The 22,016-nt window shown below is 42.9% G+C and overlaps 1 protein-coding gene across 1 annotated transcript in view; it reads left to right on the forward strand.

The window, feature by feature from the left end:
* The window catches only part of LOC308298204 (protein NLRC3-like), a 41,018-nt gene that overhangs the window by 17,182 nt on the left and 1,820 nt on the right, over positions 1-22,016 (forward strand). Inside the window, exons 3-10 of the mRNA XM_080741759.1 lie at positions 1,307-1,420; positions 3,067-3,180; positions 14,768-14,835; positions 15,236-16,814; positions 17,062-17,304; positions 17,536-17,709; positions 18,945-19,106; positions 21,139-21,185. Of these exons, the coding sequence (XP_080597885.1) occupies positions 1,307-1,420; positions 3,067-3,180; positions 14,768-14,835; positions 15,236-16,814; positions 17,062-17,304; positions 17,536-17,709; positions 18,945-19,106; positions 21,139-21,185 (2,501 nt within the window). The remainder of the gene's footprint in view (positions 1-1,306; positions 1,421-3,066; positions 3,181-14,767; positions 14,836-15,235; positions 16,815-17,061; positions 17,305-17,535; positions 17,710-18,944; positions 19,107-21,138; positions 21,186-22,016) is intronic.

Genomic DNA, 22,016 nt, shown 5'->3' on the forward strand with positions numbered 1-22,016 from the left:
CCACCGGCCGGCCGTCCGTCGGTCGGTCACACGTCACACGTCACACCTTTGCCCTGCTCATATCTCCGCATCAGTATATAGGGCTTGTTTGTTTATTGTATGACATCACGCCACATCATCAGCTGTGGACTCTGTGATGTCATCGTATCGCATCAGTATATAGGGCTTGTTTGTTTATTGTATGACATCACGCCACATCATCAGCTGTGGACTCTGTGATGTCATCGTATCTCCATATATGGCCATCTCCGTATATGGAGATATAAGTCGTCCATGCCCAAGTATGGGCTGGTGAGGTCAGACTTTGTGTGATGCGTAGGTTATCTCCATATATGGAGATTCAACATTCCAGGCAATGCTCTCTTCCCTGGTGAGAATTGCCCCTTTATATAGGGCTTGTTTGTGTATTGTATGACATCACGCCACATCATCAGCTGTGGACTCTGTGATGTCATCGTATCTCCATATATGGCCATCTCCGTATATGGAGATATAAGTCGTCCATGCCCAAGTATGGGCGGGTGAGGTCAGACTTTGTGTGATGCGTAGGTTATCTCCATATATGGAGATTCAACATTCCAGGTGTAACTATGGCTACCCGTATGACGTGAGAGGTGGAGGTTGTGATATTTGTGGAGATAAGCGACCGCGTTGGTCGCTTATCTCCCGATTAGGGAGTCTTACTGGTTTACTATACACTATACTATAAAAGGAAAGAAATACCCCCAAAAATCTGCTTTAAGTAGCATGGTATTTTTTTCCTTTATAGTATAGTGTATAGTAAGTGATGGGCCCAAACTTTTACCCCCTATAAAAGAAATTGCTCAATGCTGACAGGCCGTCAGCAGGTGGTTTCATGAACGTATATATATAAAAAAAACGATATACCAAATATCATACCTATGATACCAACTTAGCATTGGCAGCCGGACTATGTGGAAAGTTGCAATGATACCGTTGTCTTTGAATTAATATCTGGAGCAATCATCTCCAGCCTTGTATGATTGATTTAATAGGCTACTTTATTAGCAGTTTGGGAGGCAAAAAGCACAGGAAAGTGAGGTCTTCGAACTGCCAACATTATAAAAGTATACATTCTATAATAATAAACATATCAAATATAATATGGATCAAAATGGATGGAAATAAATCTGCTTAGGTCAGGTTTAGGTGGTCGGTATGCAATGTTTCGGAGTGCCGATGTTTAACCATAAATTCACGCTTGTTCTTAGATAACGCTACAAATTCATTTTTCATAATGAATGACCAAAGACATTATTTTCATGTTCATCCTTTCTTCTACCAGAGTTGATCCGCAGAGATCAGCGTCTCCTGCAGCCAGTTGTGTCTCCACGAAGAGTGACTGGTCCATGGATCACCCTTTTAACTTCAAAGATGGACAACACTCTACTGAACAAAGGTTTGGATTGACTTACAGATGATTAAAACAATACATGAATTTAAAATAATGGTCATCCTGATATTGATAGACTGGGAACAGTGGTATGAGGTAATGGGATATAGTAAGACCCATTTTATCACCAGTAAGACTCCCTAATCGGCGTCACACTGCTGACATCAGTATGACATCACACCGTACACAAATGACCCTTATATAAGACCGGCATTATCTACCGACAGATTAGTAACAAGATGTCAAAATCGTTGAAGGTTGAATCTCCAGATATGGAGATAACCAACACATCACTCCATATATGGAGATAACCAACGAATCTCACTAAGTCTGACCTCACAAGCCCCATATTTGGACACGAACAACATATAACTCCATATATAGAGACATAGCTGCTGACATCAGTATGACATCACACCGTACACAAATGACCCTTATATAAGACCGGCATTATCTACCGACAGATTAGATGCAAGCAGGATCTCGACTCTGACACAACTCATCGGCTCATAAGCTGGTTCTCCCTCCATATATGGAGATAACCGACGAATCTCACTAAGTCTGACCTCACAAGCCCCATATTTGGACACGAACAACATATAACTCCATATATAGAGACATAGCTGCTGACATCAGTATGACATCACACTGCTGACATCAGTATGACATCACACCGTACACAAATGACCCTGACGGCACACACCAAGCAGTGTGATGTCATACTGATGCGGAGATATGAGCAGGGCAAAGGTGTGACGTGTGACCGACGGACGGACGGACGGCCGGTGCAGGGCAAAGGTGTGACGTGTGACGTGTGACCGACGGACGGACGGACGGCCGGTGGAGGTTTTGATACTAAACTGCGACCTGACGGTCGCAATTATTATTATTACCCACGTCACACTTTTGCCCTGCTCATATCTCCGCAACCGTTGCCCCGATCCATGCCAGATTTTGCACACACACTCCTTACCTGCCAAACTACAACCTCCAAGGACCCCCGGAGCTCCAGGGACCCCCAGCTCCCTCGGGGACCCCCAAGTGTAAAAAATGAGCACATGTGCAAAAATTACCAAATGACCACCCCAACGGGGCTGCTCACGGGGCATTCCCGGGGACCACCCACTCCTGGTGCTCCAGAACGGATGCAAAAGTGGTGGCGCCCCCAGTGGAGGACCCCCTGCCACTGCAGCTCACATAAAATGCCGTAACTCGGGCTAGGAGCGACCGGGAGAGCCGGGGCCGGTACCTATTCGTCCGCCTTGGCGGCGCGGAGACCCCACCCCTCATTTCTCACATGGCCCTCTAGCGCCACCATGAGGCCGATTCAGATTTTGCCCTAAAATCACGAAAATCACTACACAGTATGTCTACACTCATGTCAACAACATGGATCAGGAAGATTTTGGAAAAACACATTTTTGCTCTATTTGTGGAGATAAGTGACCTACGGTCGCTTATCTCCCGATTAGGGAGTCTTACTGGTGTAAATGTACTCATGTAAACACACACACACACACACACACACACACACACACACACACACACACACACACACGCACACACACGAATGCTCCCATGGGCGGGGAGCATTCGCAAGGATTGTATGATTCATAAAAAAGTAATGTGTTCATGCACTCTTTTTCTACCAGGGTTGGCCAGCAGAGACCAGAGTCGCCTGCACCTAGTTGTGTCTCCATGAAGAGTGACTGGTCCATGGATCACCCTTTTAACTTCAAAGATGGACAACACGCTACAAAAAAAAGGTTTGAATTGACAGGACATATGATTGAAATAGTTGCGTCCGTCAGGTCGCAGTTACTATCAAAACCTCCACAAACTGTGAGTCCGTCCGTCAGTCAGTCCGTCAGTCTGTCTGTCACACGTCACATGTCACACTTTTGCTCTGCTCATATCTCCGCAACCGTTGCCCCGATCCATGCCAGATTTTGCACACACACTACTTGCCTGCCAAACTACAACCTCCAAGGACCCCCGGAGCTCCAGGGACCCCCAGGTCCCTGGGGGACCCCCAGATGTAAAAAATGACCAAATGTGCAAAAATGACCAAATGACCACCCCAACGGGGCTGCTCACGGGGAATTCCCGGGGACCACCGACTCCTGGTGCTCCAGAACGGATGCAAAAGTGGTGGCGCCCCCAGTGGAGGACCCCCTGCCACTGCAGCGCACATAAAATGCCGTAACTCAGGCTAGGAGCGACCGGGAGAGCCGGGGCCGGTACCTATTCGTCCGCCTCGGCGGCGCGGAGACCCCACCCCTCATTTCTCACATGGCCCTCTTCTAGCGTCACCATGTGGCGGATTCTTGCAAAACACATTTTTGGACACTGCTCCTACAATTTTTGCCCTAAAATCACGCAAATCGCTACACAGTATGTCTACACTCATCTCATCAACATGGATCTGTCCCATATAGCGCCACCTTCAGGCCGATTTTTTCAAACACATTTTTGGACACTGCTCCTACAGATTTTGCCCTAAAATCACCCAAATCGGTACACACTATGTCTACACTCAGCGCCACCATCAGGCAGATTTTTTTCAACCACATTTTTGGACACTGCTCCTACACATTTTGCCCTAAAATCACGCTGCGACCTGACGGTCGCTTATCTTCCGATTAGGGAGTCTTACTGGTAATATTGTCCAAGCATCCAGTAGTGGTCATCCTATGGCGATAAACTGGCAACAGTGCTATGAGGTGGTGGGATATAGTAAGACCGTCACCTCACTTAGTTTAGGCTAGAGTGACGCTGACAGTTAAGACACATTAGAAACAGGGCTCGACAGCGCGAGCAGGTACTCGCATTTGCTCATAAAAATAGAATAGTAGATTGCGAATTGTGAAATGGAATTTGTAGCACACATGCCACTACAGAATTGTACAGTTCGATCATTGTGGGCTCGCTGAAAGCGAGCACATGTATGTTATCCTCATTATTCACGTATGTCATTGTCATTATTTATCTATAAGGAAGGCAGTCAGTCAGTCAGTCAGTCAGTCAGTCAGTCTATACTAGTCAGTCAGTGCAAGTTCTCCTCAAAACTTTGGCACCTTTCTACTCCTACATACTTTCACCAAAAATCGATATTCAAACATCAATGCGTTCAGCTTACTATGGCGACGTGTGCTATTACTTTTTACAGCAATCGGCCAAAGAGTGGCGCTGTAGGAAGCCTTTGGAAGTGCAAACTTTGAACAGGTATAGCTCATGCTCTGTTTTACGTACCGCCATGAAACCTGAACACACATATGCGTCTCCTCATGCCAAACAACTTTGACACTCTGACTTTTGACATTTGACCTTTAGATCTCCCCCCATTTTCAATTATATGAAAAACAGTAAAAATCTATCTCCTCCTGGGAGTTTTTCACATGAAATTTGAACCTATCTACCAGGGCAGGAAATTCACGGCGGCCACGACGGTCTCTTTGGCCGTGTGCCCCTCGAAAAATGACATGCCCAAACGGCCACAGTGGCCGTGGTGCCCCGGCGCCCACAGCAGTCCATTAACTGCTTTTTACAGTTTTTTCCTCTGCGCGATTTTCCAGTCATTACAGTAACAGCAGTGCGTGGTTGGTTGAGCTGCTCACATGACCAGTAGTAGATTCCATTTACGCTCGTAGTAGCAGCCGCCGCATAGTGGAGCCGCCGGAGTCCCGCGACACAGTGTTTATACAACACAAAAACATCACCGGGCTAAACGGGAGTTAAATCTAACGCAGCCTGTTGAATAAATCCGAATGTGCGAACGAATGCCTTCAAACGGAGCTCTGCTGAGCTCAGGACAACAACCAAAATGCAGCGCTAAGGGAACCAAAAGTTATTCTTTCCCCAAGAGGCTGAGCTGTAAGAAAGTACATTATTGTTGAGAAAGGATCACTCCGCGAACGTGAGGGAGGAGTTTGTGTGCGTATGTGCGTGCGTGCACATGGCCAGTGGAGGAAAAAGTACCCAAATGTTTTACTTAAGTAAAAGTATCAATAGCCTACTGCAATGTAGAAATACTTGCATAAATCCCATTGCAAGTAAAAGTCCTCAAATTCTAAATATACTTGAGTAAAAGTACAAAAGTATTGGTATCAAAATGTACTTAAAGTACCAAAAGTAAAAGTACAAAATGTTTGAAAATAGCAGATCTACAAGCTCACAACGCATAGTTATGCGACACATCTTGAGCTTGTAGATCTGCAATTTTTTCTACAAGCTTGGTTATTTTCAAATAGCCTAAATAGGGCTAAAGTGGTTCATGTATGTTTAATAATATTATAATTTATATGCAAAGTAACTGGTAACTAAAGGTTTCAAATAATTGTAGGGAGTAAAAGTACAATATTTGGATCCGAGATGTAGTGGAGTAGAAGTAAGTGAAATACTCAAAATTACAATAAACAATTAAGTACAATACTTAAGTAAATGTACTTAGTTACTTTACACCACTGCACATGGCAAAACAGAAATAAACAGGTTCTTGATATTTATTTAATTGAAAGGTATTACATTAAACCTTAACGTTTAAGCTAAATTAATTATGACTGGCGTGGACTTAAAATCATTGTTTTAATGATGGCCTTCCTGCCCTGGCACTTGGCCTTTGTGCCCTCAAAAATTTGACAACACCAAAGGCCAATTGGCCTTGCCCCTAAATTGACGAAATTCCAGGCCTGCTATCTACACAGGCGTATGGGGTGAGAAGTTTGTACGTTAAATAATTATTTATTAATAATTCAATGAATATTGCAGTTTTATGCAAATTATTCTTCTGCCTCTAAATCATACATGCAAAGTCACACATTCATGGCATTTGGCAAAGATGTAGAGAGTTAGTCCAAATATCACTGAAACCAATCTTATTCCAATTGGCCAAAGGGGGGCGCTATATGAAGCGTTTGAAAATTCAAACTTTAAACGGGCATAAGCCATGCCTTGTTTCGTTTGAGGTTGCTTACGTTGTGTCTTTGTTAAGTAAGCTCCGCCCTTAGATTTTCCGCCATTTTGAGCAGTTTGTAAAATGATTAAACACGTTTTTATCCTGGGATTTTTGCGTCACATGCACCGAACCTTTTTTACATGAACTTTGGACCAATATCTAAACAATATCTAAACAATTGAAACATTCTTTTTTAATAATTCAATGAACATTGCAGTTTTATGCAAATTATTCTTCTGCCTCTAAAATATACACGCAAAGTCACATTTTCATGACAAAATAGTGTAGAGGGTTAGTTCAAATATCACTGAAACCAATCTCCCCAAATGGCCAAAGGGGTGCGCTATATAATTTTGAGCAGTTTGTAAAACGCTTAAACCCGTTTTAGCCTGGGATTTTCGAGCAATTTGCATGAAACATTCGACACGCAATCTAAGGACCTTTCTGTAACATGCCTATGCACCATTTTTTTTTAAAATAATATTAATAACAATAAATATAGCTGCAAGCAGCGATAAAGTGGCCAAAAACACCTCAAATCATGAACACAGCATGCGATGTGCGTGACATTTTGCAAGCACATTCCCACTAGGTCAAGGAACGGATGCCACCCTTCTCACATTGGCCTGTTATATCGCCACCAGCGGGTCAACTTTTGCATAACACATTTTTGGAACAAAATGCCTCAAATCATGCATACAGCGTCCGATTGCGTCAGTAACGTCAAAGAGAGCACTGCCTGCGATCTTGACATTTTGTACTTTTATAGCCATTGTTTTTTTGGCTTGAAGGGAGCCCACAATTGTTTCGAAGGAACAATATCTTCTAGTTTATCTACCAGTCAGTCAGTCAGTCAGTCAGTCAGTCATATCAAGTTCTCCTCAGAACTTTGGCACCTTTCTACTCCTACATACTTAAACCAAAAATTGATATTCAAACATCAATGTGTTCAGCTTACTGTGGTGACGAGTGCTATTACTTATACAGCAATCGGCTAAAGGGTGGTGCTGTAGGAAGCCTTTGAAAGTGTAAACTTTGAACAGTTATAGCTCATGCTCTGTTTGACGTACAGCCATGAAACCTGGACACACATATGCGTCTTCTCATGCCGAACAACTTTAACACTCTGACTTTTGACATTTGACCTCACGATCTCCCACCATTTTGAATTATATGAAAAACAGTAAAAATCTAATTACGCGCACAAAACCTTTTTCACATGAAATTTGGACCTATATCTACACAGGCTATGGGGCGAGAAGTTTGTACGTTAAATAATTATTCTTTAATAATTCAATGAATATTGCGGTTTTATGCAAATTATTCTTCTGCCTCTAAATCATACATGCAAAGTCACATGTTCATGACATTTGGCAAAGATGTAGAGGGTTAGTCCGTCTCGTTGTCCAGGCACCGTCTTTTTTACATGAACTTTGGACCGATATCTAAGGATCTGTCTGATCGAATTCTTTTTAAATTGAAACATTCTTTCTATACTATAATTTTGCGAATGTCTGAGTGAGTGAGTGAGTGAGTGTCTGTCTGTCTGAAACAGCGTTTCTCCTCAGTGGCTGGAGCAATTGATCTGAAATCGCATCACCATTAGCATATGAACACACCTGACATAACTGTGAAGCCCGTTTGTCACTTTCACAAATCATATGCTGTATATTAGCATTTTTATGGTGTATCTACTATCTATTCTGCATCTAGCATGAGGCACATCTATTCTGCATCTATCTCCTCAGTGGCTGGAGCAATTGATCTGAAATCGCATCACCATTAGCATATGAACACACCTAACATAACTGTGAAGCCCGTTTGTCACTTTCACAAATCATATACTGTATATTAGCATTTTTATGGTGTATCTACTATCTATTCTGCATCTAGCATGAGGCACATCTATTCTGCATCTAGCATGAGGCAACATGTTTAACCAGCTGTGTGTGTGTGTGTGTGTGTGTGTGTGTGTGTGTGTGTGTGTGTGTGTGTGTGTGTGTGTGTGTGTGTGTGTGTGTGTGTGTGTGTGTGTGTGTGTGTGTGTGTGTGTGTGTGTGTGTGTGTGTGTGTGTGTGTGTGTGTGTGTGTGTGTGTGTGTGGGGGGGGGGGGGGGGGGTAGCCATTAAACGAAACGGGTATTTCTTACATTGATGCTCCTACATATTATCATGCAAGCACCAGTTAAAGTTACTTTCCATCCCTCATATACTGTATGCACAGTGCACATCCCATAACCCACACACTGCACATCATTTTGGAGCTCATATCTTTGAACGGGTAAGGGCTAGTTTTAATAATTCAATGAATATTGCAGTTTTATGCAAATTATTCTTCTGCCTCTAAAACATACATGCAAAGTCACATTTTCATGATGAAATACTGTAGAGGGTTAGTCCAAGTAACATTGAAACCCATTTTACCCCAATTGGCCAAAGGGGGGCGCTATATCATTTTGAGCAGTTTGTGAAACGCTTAAACCCGGTTTTATCCTGGGATTTTTGAGCAATTTGCATGAAACATTCTACACACAATCTAAGGACCTTTATCTAACATTTGATTGATTGATTGAAGACTTTATTAGAAGTTTGCATAGAAAAGGGTACAGTTTCATGACGGTACAGTTCACTGGTACAAGGTCAACTAAAAGGAGATCCTAGAAAAGCACTTATTTACACAGGAAACCATTGAAGTATCTCATATAACATTGAATGACAGACAGATACAGACACAGTATGCAGTCGATATGGTCAGGAGAAAATAAAATAAAAAAGAGTGAAAAAAAACATATACAGTAGGTAAATACAAAGAGGGTTCAGGGGAGGGTGCCGCCTGTAAGTGGTTTTTCAGGGCGACGTTAAAGGATGCTAGGGAACTACACTCCTTTAAGGCCTTCGATAAGGCATTCCACATTTTGGTGGTATAGCAGAAGAATGAGTGAGTTTGACCCTTTGTTTGAGTTGACTCTGGGTTGAACGTGATCTGTGGCGCTGCCTCTGGTGTTGTAATTGTGGACGTCCTTAACGTTTATAAAGTATTTTGACAGGTACATGGGTATCTTAGTGGTGTAGTGTATCTTGTACACCAGGCCCATTGCAAGTTGCGGTACTCTGTCATCTACTCTGAGCCACCCCCACCGTCGGCGTGGCCGTCTGGGGAGGCGGGAGATTCCCCGGTGGGCCGCTAGGGGGAGTCGCCGACCAGCGGCCGCTGCAGGTCACTGCAGTGTATATTATTATATGCATTTTATATGAGACGCCGGCCGTGGTACCTTTTTGACTCTTTGAAGCACCCTTAGCATTGCTTCTAAGCCAATCACAGCATTTGGGGGGCGGGATGTTTTACACAACTGGTTTGGGATTCTGTAGACCTCTTTCTCATCCAATCATAGTGACTGTTTAACGTCTTCTGACAAGCCCGCTGACTATGTTTTCAGCTGTTCAAAGAGGGTGGATTTGTTGTTGTGTGTGGGTGGCTGTGCCTCTGTGGAATAACCAAGCCCTGGACAGGCTGGAAATCTGGGCACCTTGATATAAAATTGGATATTTTGGCGCAAGGTAAGACTTTATTTAACTGTTCCCTGTGGAGTTAACCAGCCTTGTGTGAGTGTGTGTGAGTTGTGCACTCTTCTCTCCAGGCTGTTTCAGGTACATATGGAGAAACGTTCATCCCATGGATACATAATGTTTCATGCTATATTGCCTTGCAGTCTGTGTTTTATTGTGATTTGAAGAAGAGATGACATTATTAATGTTTGTAGTGTTTTCTCACTGTAAACACAAAATATTCACATGAGCTAAGCTAATGTAATGTTGCTGTCTCTAACTTGACTGGTTACAGTTGAGGGTTTGGAGGAAACATTTGGTGGATACTAAGCTAGTATGCACAACTCTAAAAGAACTGGTGCACTATTGTGATGGAGCGCCTCCGTGAGGTCTCCGTGCGGCTATACGATGTATTGATGTTGATGTATTACCTTGCTTATTGTAAATCACTCTGGGTTAAGAGCGTCTGCTAAATGCCTAAATTGTACATTTTTAGTGTGTCAGGGTTGCCATGTCTGCTTGTCTGCAAAGCAACTTTGGGCTTATCTTTCTGGTGGCTTTCTGGTGGCATTTTTGTGGTCTGATATTTGTTGAATTTGTACTGTAACTGTTAGTATCATGCAAATCTATGCTGCTTAGAGAGCCATAGTAAAATAAATATGTTGTGTGTGTCAGGGTTGCCATGTCTGCTTATTATAAGCAACTTTGGTCTTATTTTTCTGTAAAGTTGCTTAAATATTGGTAGTTTCTAAATGCCTAAATTGTAAATTTTTTGTGTGTCAGGGTTGCCATGTCTGCTTGTCTGCAAAGCAACTTTGGGCTTATCTTTCTGGTGGCATTTTTATGGTCTGATATTTGTTGAATTTGTACTGTAACTGTTAGTATCATACAAATCTATGCTGCTTAGAGAGCCATAGTAAAATAAATATGTTGTGTGTGTCAGGGTTGCCATGTCTGCTTATTATAAGCAACTTTGGTCTTATTTTTCTGTAAAGTTGCTTAAATATTGGTAGTTGCTGGTTACGGTTATGTTCCATTATGGGGTGTGTGTGGGGGGGGTGGGGGGGGGCACTTATATTTGAGGTCGCCCTGGGGCACTACACATGGTTAATCAGGCAAGTAGATGGGGAAAATAGCTGTTTGTTACTGTTTATATTAATAAATAATGCAAAAAGATTTTTGCTCGCGCGCTGCGCGCACGAGCATGAGGGCTGGTCTGATTCAAATCCCAGGGCTGAAAATTGGTCCCACTCCGAGCCTGGCCACCCCAGACCCCACTCTTAACTGGTGAGTAGCGGTGAGGTGAGTCTGATAGGGAAGGTTGAGCAGGACCCTAATTAGATTTTTTTGCCTATGAAGTGCACAAAAAAAAACAATAATAATAAATATAGCTGCAAGCAGTGATAAAGTGGCCAAAAACGCCTCAGATGCAAAACAGGAACAGATGCAACCCTTCTCACATTGGCCTGTTCTAGCGCCACCAGCGGGTCAACTTTTGCATAACACATTTTTGGAACAAAATGCCTCAAATCACACATGCAGCGTCCGATTGCCGTGAAAGGCCCAAGAACACGTGGCACTCTTTCACATTGGCCTATTATAGCGCCACCAGAAGGCCAAAAAAATCTACCTGACCTGCCGGAGATCTGTTCTCGGAAGAACACTGCTTATAGTTTTTCTTTGATTTCTTTTCCCACTTTTTTCCGCTGCTTTTTGCCTTTCCTACTTTTTCCTGGCTTGGCCACCAAATCTTCTGTTGTGTGATCGTAGACAGCAGGGATAACAGCCACTGCATTCAACGACCTACTTCACTGGATCTGTAAGCACAGGAAGGAGACCCCCAAACTGTTCACATAACTCCAATGGTTCAAACTAGGGACAACGATTTGTAGACCAAGTGTTGCTCAAAACGGTACTCACACACAAAGGCAAGCGCAATGCTTGCCCCAGAGTAGATCAGGCACGCCACCTTCAGGCCGATTTTTTAAACCACATTTTTGGACACTACTCCTACAGATTTGGCCCTAAAATCACGCAAATCGGTACACACTTGCTCTACACTCATGTCATCAACATGGATCTGTCCCATTTAGCGACACCTTCAGGCCGATTTTTTTTAAACACATTTTTTGACACCACTCCTACAGATTTTGCCCTAAAATCACGTAAATCGGTACACAGTATGTCTACACTCATCTCATCAACATGGATCTGTCCCATATAGCGCCACCGTCAGGCAGATTTTTTTCAAACACATTTTTGGACACTGCTCCTACACATTTTGGTCTAAAATCATGCTGCGACCTGACGGTCGCTTATCTCCCGATTAGGGAGTCTTACTGGTCGTGGCCTCCTGGTGGCGTTATAATTGGCCAATGTGAAAAGGGTGCCATGTCTTCTTCGACTTTAACTGCAATGTGACACTGCATGCATGATTTGAGGCATTTTTTTTGCAAAGATTAGTTTGGCAAAAGTCAACCTGCTGGTGGTGCTATAACAGCCAATGTGAAAAGGGTGGCATTTGTTCCTTGACTTAGTGGAATTTCTCTTGTAATCAAGCTGCATTCATGATTTAAGTCATTTTGTTAAAATCAAACCTTGGTTCGAAGTGGAGCGGTGAATTTGAGCAGTTCCAGGTCTACGTTTTTGATTCTATGTGTTCTAAATCTATGAATTCTGTCCTAGATCTATAATGCAGTGATGTTGCTAGCTTTTTAATGTGTCATGCTGTTGTGTGTGTGTGTGTGTGGGGGGGGGGGGGGGGGGGTTAGTGTTGGTGCGTGTGCGCGTGTGTGTGTGTGTGTGTGTAGTGAGTGTGGGTGGGTGGGGGTGTGTGTGTGTGTGTGTGTCATGCTGTTGTGTGTGTGTGGGGGGGGGGGGGGTGAGTGTTGCTGCGTGAGTGTGGGTGGGGGGGGGGTGTCATGATGTTGTGTGTGTGTGTGTGTGGGGGGGGGGGGGGTGAGTGTTGCTGCGTGCGCATGTGTGTGTGTGTGTGTGTGTGTGTGTGTGTGTGCGTGCGTTGATTCTATGTGTTCTAAATCTATGAATTCTGTCCTAGATCTATAATGCAGTGATGTTGCTAGCTTTTTAATGTGTCATGCTGTTGTGTGTGTGTGTGTGTGTGTGTGTGGGGGGGGGGGGGGGGTTAGTGTTGGTGCGTGCGCGTGTGTGTGTGTGTGTGTGTGTGCGTTTGTGTAGTGAGTGTGGGTGGGGGTGTGTGTGTGTGTGTGTGTGTCATGCTGTTGTGTGTGTGTGGGGGGGGTGAGTGTTGCTGCGTGAGTGTGGGTGGGGGGGGGGTGTCATGATGTTGTGTGTGTGTGTGGGGGGGGGGGGGGGTGAGTGTTGCTGTGTGTGTGTGTGTGTGTGTGTGTGTGTGTGTGTGTGTGTGTGTGTGTGTGTGTGTGTGTGTGTGTGTGTGTGTGTGTGTGTGTGTGTGTGTGTGTGTGTGTGTGTGTGTGTGTGTGTGTGTGTGTGTGTGTGTGTGTGTGTGTGTGTGTGTGCGTGCGTGTGTGGGGGGGGGGTGTGAGTGTTGCTGCATGTGTGTGTGTGTGTGTGTGTATGTGTGCCTGCACAACAGCGCCCCTCCTTTAACTTGTGTGGCCACTCAAGGTATTGCCAGGCTACAGACATAGCCACCCAGAGACATAGAGACATAGCCACCCACGGACATACCTGTCTATTGGGAGCGCTTTCACCGCTCCAAAAATGTACCAATCCTGCAAACTTTAGAAGCCAATGTTTGCCAATGGAATATGAAATATTGGACAGATCTGTCTTGATCACATGGCTATAGTACTGTGCACTGATTTGCGTAATTTTTACTTAAGTCGGCCACCTGGTGGCGCTATAAAATGCAGATATGAAAGATGCAGGGCAAAGGTTTTTCCTTGGCCTCTAGCGAGTGCGCATTCACAATTTTACACTGATCAGTGGAGTTATAAGTTAAAACACGAATTGGCCTGTTATAGTGCCACCATGAGGCTGATTTGAACATTTTAAAGTGGCATTTCTTCCTCAATTAGGAATGTGCATGCTCAATTTCACCAAAATCGCACACTGCATTCATGATTTCAGGCATTTTATTCAAAACGGACCAATCCTGGAAACTTTGGAAGTCAATTTTAGCCAAATCGGACAGATCCATGTCCATCACATGACTGTAGAGATACCGTCTACTGCTAAGGAACGTTTTGGACGCATGAATAATGATCAGCTGTTTATTAGGACTTTTTCACTGTTGTAAATTGTGCGCTCAGGGGCTGAAGAATTATTCATGGGCGTGTTTCAGCCGGTACTGAGAGAGGGAGAGAGAGAGAGAGAGAGAGAGAGAGAGAGAGAGAGAGCTAGGCTATAATACTTTTTTTTGTCATGTCCACATAATCTATTTGTCTCATGTCATTCGAGAAGGACCACTCATGTCAGCGTGTCAGTGTGACATAAGCTCGTTGAGTGGACAATGGTTGTATATCCTACAGCCTTTTTTTTCGCAACAGAAATATCTACAAGCTTGCGGCCCCAATTTAATATAGGCCTAATAATCAATTGGCTGATTTCGTTTGATATTGAGAACAGTAATAATGTACACATCCCAAGGATTATTTAGACATTTACATTTGTAAAATTTGAACAGAATTGACAGAGATGTAAACGAATAGGCCTATAGCTGTTGTTTAATTCATACAGTACGGCGCACGTGGCGGCATGCCCTCTCACGTGGGCTGTCCTCGGCCGTGTGCTCCACATACTGTACATGTGTGTGTCTAGGTGATACTAGGTTTTTCAGGTATCAGTTCTCAAAGCCTTTCAAGTATGTGGTATCCTAATTAACAACTCAACCTTGACATGTTCCCTCAGAAAAAGAGAGTGTGGCAAAAAGCCTAGAAAAAAACCTGAAGTACGTGGAAAGACATATAAAGACACAGGTAATACAGACCATGGGGCTTGTATTTTACTTGTTCAATTAATCTAAATTGGGTTAAAAGTGTGTGTGTGTGTGTGTGTGTGTGTGTGTGTGTGTGTGTGTGTGTGTGTGTGTGTGTGTGTGTGTGTGTGTGTGTGTGTGTGTGTGTGTGTGTGTGTGTGTGTGTGTGTGTGTGTGTGTGTATAAAAAGTCTAGTTAATCTTACAATAAAAACAAGCCTACATGTTTAGAACTGCCTTTATGGCCTTCTTTAGCGTATGCAATAAGGAGAATAATGTGTAGTTGACTTTTCGTGTATTTCTGTTCTACTGTATTTTGAAATGTCACAAATGATGAGCTATTCTTTAGGGAGTGTTCAGTTTAACTGTTAATACAAATTATGATTCATGTGGTTCTTTCAGGATACAGTAATGTCCAGAAAGTAAAAGCGAATTTCAAAAACGAAACAAGGAAAAGATTTTCATCAACACATGAAGGTAACGGCAAACAAAAGAGCTTGTTGAGCAGTATTTACACAACACTGAACATCACCCCAGAAGAGAGTGAAGACTTCTCAGAAGAGCGTGAACTCAGCCAAATCAGAAAAAAGATGAAGGTGCTGCTCTCGCCTGAAATCCCCCTCATTGACATCTTCAAACCTTTACCCGGCCAAGAAAACCAACACCAAATACTTACAAAGGGCATCGCCGGCATTGGGAAATCATTCACAGTGCAGAAGGTTGCTCTGGACTGGGCTGAAGAGAAGGCTAACAACGATATAGACTTTCTCTTCGTTCTTGCTTTCCGAGAGATCAACATGTGTGAAGGGCTGTACAGTCTGAACAAACTCCTGATGAAATTCTACCCCGTGCTAAAGGAGCTGAGTGACCCACTGGATGACACCAAATTCACGGTGGCCATTATCTTGGATGGACTGGATGAGAGCAGGCTCACATTCAACTTCCTCAGCAATGAGTTAGTCACATCATTGACCCAGGAAGCATCAGTGGATGTGGTGTTGACCAGCCTCATCATGGGGAAGCTGCTTCCATCCGCCCGCCTTTGGATAACGTCCCGCACGGCTGCAGCCAATCAGATCCCTGCTCAATACGTCAGCATGGTAACAGAGATAAGAGGCTTCAACGACACACAAAAAGAAGTGTACTTCAAGAATAAGTTTGCAGAAGACCCAGATCTCGCTGATCATGTCATCTCCAACATGCAGTCTTCACCGAGCCTACACGTGATGTGCCACATTCCAATCATCTGCTGGATTGTTGCTGAAGTATTCCAGGAAACATGTGTGGGAGAAAGAATGCTGAAAATGATCAATTGGACCATGATGATGTCACACTACGTGCTGGTCCAGACCAGGCGGAGAAGCAGTAAATATGACCAGAAGACAGAGGTGGGGAAAAAAGGGAAAAAAAAGAGGAAGACAGAGGTGAACAATGAGAGTCTCCTGAAATCCCACAGAGAGCAACTCCTAGGCCTTGGCAGACTGGCGTTTGAGCACCTCAAAAAGAACAGCCTCATTTTCTATGAGAAAGATTTTGAAGACTGCAAAGTTGACATCACAGAAGCATCTATCTACTCCGGATTCTGTGCCATTCTTAAGGAGGAGCGAGTCTTTGCCCAACAGAAAGTCTTCAGCTTTGTACACCTGACTGTTCAAGAGTTCTTCGCTGCACTCTACGTCTACGACTGCTTCATCAACAAGAACATAGATGAGGCACTGAGCTCTTTCCTCGGGCAGGAGCAGAAGGCTTGCCCGAACACTCTACCAGAGCTGCTGAAGACAACCATCAACAAGGTGTTGGACAGCAAGAACGGACAGTTCCACTTCTTCCTACGCTTCCTCCTTGGTCTCACCTGCGTGTCCAATCGTGAATGTCTGTCAGGTCTGCTGTCGACCCCGGAAGACGAAACAAGCTCAGAAAATACCAGCAAGAAAATCCTCACCTACCTGAAGACTCGAAGGAAGGGACTATCTCCAGACAGGTAAACCTAGTCAGGCCTTGAACACACTTATATGGATATATATTTGTAAATGGACATTTTCATTGTCTGTAAAAAAAACGAATGATTAAAAAACATGGAATGTGCTTCCATGTTAAATTTGGCACGACCTGTCAAAACAATATATATAAAAAAGAATTATTGGATACTAGGTAATAATTGAAGTGCAAAAATGAAATTACAAAAATCCTAAACTCCTGAATATCATTGTCATTATTATTGTATACAGTTGCATCAACTTGTTCCAGTGCATGGTGGAGATGAGAGACACCAAAGTGAAAGAAGACATTGAGGAGTACCTGAAGTTGGAGGACCATTCAACAGAGTTGAAACCACTCCACTGCTCAGCTCTGGCCTACACTTTGCTGGTATCCAAAGAGGAACTGAAGGAGTTTGACCTGGGCAGTTACAACACCTCAGAAGACGGTAGAATAAGACTTATTCCAGCCGTGACCTGCAGCAGCAAGGCTTCGTGAGTTTCACTGGGTCATTGAGACTATTTTCTACATTAAGTTTAGTATATTTATTTACAAATTGGCAAAAAATCTGGTATTATGTCATTTAATGTCCCTATACATGGGGGGCGGGTGTGTATAGGTAGCAGCTACAGCAAATTGGTACACATTGTTTTGTCTATAATCAGATATTATAATTTCATTAATAACCTGGTTATATAAATCTGAATATCCAATTTGCTTGACAGACTAGCTGAGTGTAACCTCAGTGAAGAGTTCGTTAAGCAGTTGGTTCCGTCTCTCAAGTCTCCCTATTCTGCACTGAGAGAGTTGGACCTTACCAACAGTGACCTGCAAGACGTCGGAGTGGAGCTCCTCACCGATGGACTGAAGAGTCCAAACTGTGGACTGACAAAACTGAGGTACTTATCAACATATTTTCATTCATTGCACCAAGCTCAAAAACTCATGTACAGTAGATCGCCCATAAGCTCTGTAGACTTCCATGCATAAATCCTATTTTTGAGAGGTGCCTCAGCGCTCCAATGCTTGACCGAGTGTGTAAGTGTGTATGTCTATATGCAGTATACTCATACGCCTCGTATGAGTAGCAATAGCTGCAATACCGATGGGCCGCTGTTGAGCAGCCTTGACATTAATGGACAACAGAATAATTCTTATAGTTTAACACTGCTCAAAGGCACCGCTCACTTCACACTGGGTGTGATTTTAAGCGAGTGTTCTGTGTTTGACCTTTTGCTATTATTTAAGTATTATGTAAAAGTATATAAACATCAGACCACGTTCTATTACGACCAACCTGTCAGTCAATAAGTGTTAAATGGCTACTGTAATATAAAATCCCCTTGAAAATTAATGTTTGTTCTAGTCTCTTTTAACCAAAAAAGAATAGAACCATATCATTTGCACTACATTTTACTTCCTTCAAATACGGCAAGTGACCATTTTACCTTTTTAAATAATACTGAAGAACCGTCACTTTAAAAGAGTAGTTCACCCTCAAAATTATTTTTTTCTGTTTACTACTCACCCCTTGGAGACTTGAGTTCAATAATATATATATATTTTTTTTGTATTTGTCGCATTCCTAACACAAAACATTTATTTGTTTTAAATTTACCCCATCGATTCCAGATGGGGACCGGAATAGATGTGGGTCCCCATCAGGAATCAATGGGGGTAAATTTACTATAATCAAATTATTGTCTTAATAATGCGACAAAAAACAAAAAGATATTATTGAACTCAAGTCTCCATGGCGTGAGTAATCAACAGAAACATTTTCATTTTGGGGTGAACTATCGAACATGCGATGTATCCAAAACAAAAGTATGAGAGCCAATAAATGTCCTCTTCCTTGTTTCTCCGGGAGCACTGGTTGGCAGGTATCAATCCATGCCTACTCAGAACCGAGTTTGTACACCGCCGGTGTGGGTAGGTTCATTGATATTGATGAGGGTGGCTGTTTTGACGTTGTTTGAGGAAACTATAGTGCGGACCTCTCCGCGGGCCGCCAAACGCCGGGCCACCAGTTTGACACCCCTGATTCTATAATTTAGTATTGAAATAAACAGTATTGAATTAATGAACTTACTGTATCATTTAAAAAAAATTGAATAATTTAATCTTTTCTTAGCCTGTCGGGCTGTCAGGTCACAGAGAAAAGCTGTACACATCTGGCTACTGCTCTGAGAGAGAACTCCCATCTGAGAGAGCTTGACCTGAGCTACAATCACCTTGGAGATGGAGAGAGCATGCTGATGTCTGAACTGAAGAACAAGCCAGATGTCAAACTCAAGTAAATTACAGTCATGCTTTTGTTGTATACTTTGTAAAAAGTGTAAAAAACTGCGCATTCTTCTCCAAATATTGGTGTAAGTCAACGTTGAAGTGAGATTCATCTACGCATCCTATACAACCAATCCTAGTGTACATTTGATCTCAGCGTTGATAAATTTGCAGGCTGATAATATGCCCTTAAATATTCTCGAAACGCCCCGATTTTACGACCTGAACAACCGTAATACGACCAAACAATGTAAGGAATGCCAATAGGAAAGGGTTTCCCCCACACGCCTCGCTCCATTTCATGTCCTTGTGTGACTACACATCTCTGTAACACACACACACACACACACACACACACACACACACACACACACACACACACACACACACACACACACACACACACACACACACATGCACCTACTGTACTTGCAAGCCTGAGCTGCATTTTGGTAAACCATGGAAACCGCAGTCTTTAACAGTGGGATATTCAGTAACGGTACAATCTATACTATAATTTTGCGAATGTCTGAGTGTCTGTCTGTCTCAGCGTTTCTCCTCGGTGGCTGGAGCAATTGATCTGAAATCGCATCACCATCAGCATATGAACACACCTGATATAACTGTGAAGCCCGTTTGTCACTTTCACAAATCGTATGCTGTATAATAGCATTTTTATGGTGTATCTATATCTATTTAGCCTACAGTACCTTTTGTGACCACACATGTTAAGGGAGGGGCGCTGTTGTTCAGGCCATGCACAATCACACACAAACCCACACACACACACACACACACACACACACACACACGGGGGGGGGGGGGGGGGGGGGGAGTGTGTGTGTGCAGGCGGGCAGGCGGGCGGGCGGGCGGGGGGGGTTCTGGCCCTGTTACAGATGTTGTCCAAAATCATGCAGATCGGTACACAGTATCTCTGTAGCCGTTAAATGGAACGGGTATTTACATTGATGCTCCTACATATTAGCATGCAAGCACCAGTTAAAGTTACTTTCCATCCCTCATATATTGTGTGCACAGTGCACATCCCATAATCCACACACTGCACATCATTTCGGAGCTCATATCTTTGAACGGGTAAGGGCTAGTCTTGATAGTACAGTAGCTTAAATGAATGACACCAGTAACATTGTCATAAATGGAATACATTTAAATATTAATTTAACCCATTACCGACGTGCACAGTGTGCATTCGAGTTGGTTACTAAAAGAAAGAAATCATAACTCCCCATGACCATGACTCACTGGGCTGCCATGCTCGCCACGTAAATGAAAAATAGCCTGGCAAGGCATAGTCATTATCTGAAAGGAGTGGTGGAAGAATGAATTATAAGCATTTATGGATTAAGGCGCTCTTAGGTCTGAACTATATCGGTAATCTTATCTGTTAAAGCACTTGTTTAAATGGAATAATCATTAAGCACCTAACTAGATTAGATTTGCTTGTCATTGTAAATAATTAATTAACTATAAATAATGCCTTTATACATTTATATTTTCACAGGGATTATTTAGTGTTAGACATATTTGGAGTGGATACATGTGTCCAGATGTCTGTCAAATGGAACAAAGTGGTTTAGACAAGTCCTACACTCGCTCAGAATTTGACGTGAGATCTGAGCGTACTGTACATTAAGATCAAAGTCACCATGCGATGATAAATGCTGACAATTGTGGAGATCTCGGCGCGCGTCCATATTTTGGTCTGCACCACATTTATATATGAGGGCCATTGTGTTGAATGCCGAGCTTTCGTCCAAAAGCTGCATTCATACAAAGCTGTTGCTCACCTCCAGGTGAGAGTCAGCATCGTCATGTATCTGTTTTGATTAAATACAAATTGCCATAGGTCCAGTGTGGCAGGCATCATAGACCGGTCTCCAGTCATTCAGACATGTTTATTAACACACATTATTTTAATGTTGATTAAATAACTATTACGGTATACAACATTAACTCTGCCGCCATGTACCTTTATAGCACTGGTCTATGTTAAGTAATTAAAAATATGTTTTTATCCACAGTGTGGAACATGGAGGACCTCACCGCATCAAATCAGGCTTTAAGAAATGTAAGTATCTATGGAAACCTAACTCTATTTGTAATATTTAACAATCAGACAACTAATGAATATTTAACCACATGAACTCTGGTATCTATTCTGCGGCTAACATTCAACAAAAATAGCAGATCTACAAGTTCACTAGGCCTCACGACGCATTGTGAGCTTACACGAGATGTGTTGTAGAGGGAAATAATAGAGGCTCACACAGTTGAGTCCTGGGGGAAACCCGTATTTAAAGTTTAACAATGGAATCATTCTATTATGTTGCATACAGTACTGAAAGTACATGTTAATACTTTAAATAATGAATATCTACCAGGTGGATTCAAGAATAATTCTAAAATGTACTCATGATTGTGCTCACATGTCAGTCATCAATAACAGACTGGAAGGTTTGTTATTGATGACTGACATGGCAGCACAATCATGAGGAGGTCAGGGGTTGGGACTGAAACAAATCCTAGCGATGGTTTCTTACTGCATAATCAATGTTGAGTACGGAAACTACAGGAACTGTTTTAAGACAAATCTAGGGACATGTAGAACCAAAATGTATGATTTCCGGCCATGTCATGGGAACTTGAAATCATTTGTATTCACTTCTCAGGGGCTTCTTGTTATTGCCTTTACTGCAAATTGTTAATCAAGTGACAAATACTTCACAACTCCTTAGTAAGTAGCTTACTAATGGTAACAAGTCTGTTCGCCCTCTCGGCCGTTCGCCCTCCCGCTCACTGTGCTGACCGCTTAACTGTACAAAAGTACAATTTTGAGGTATTTATTTTTACTTTACTTGAGTATTTCCAATTTGCAATACTTTTACTTCTACTCCACTAA

Source organism: Nannobrachium achirus (genome assembly GCF_963921795.1).
Source record: "Nannobrachium achirus genome assembly, chromosome: 14".
NCBI classification, from domain to species: Eukaryota; Metazoa; Chordata; class Actinopteri; order Myctophiformes; family Myctophidae; genus Nannobrachium; species Nannobrachium achirus.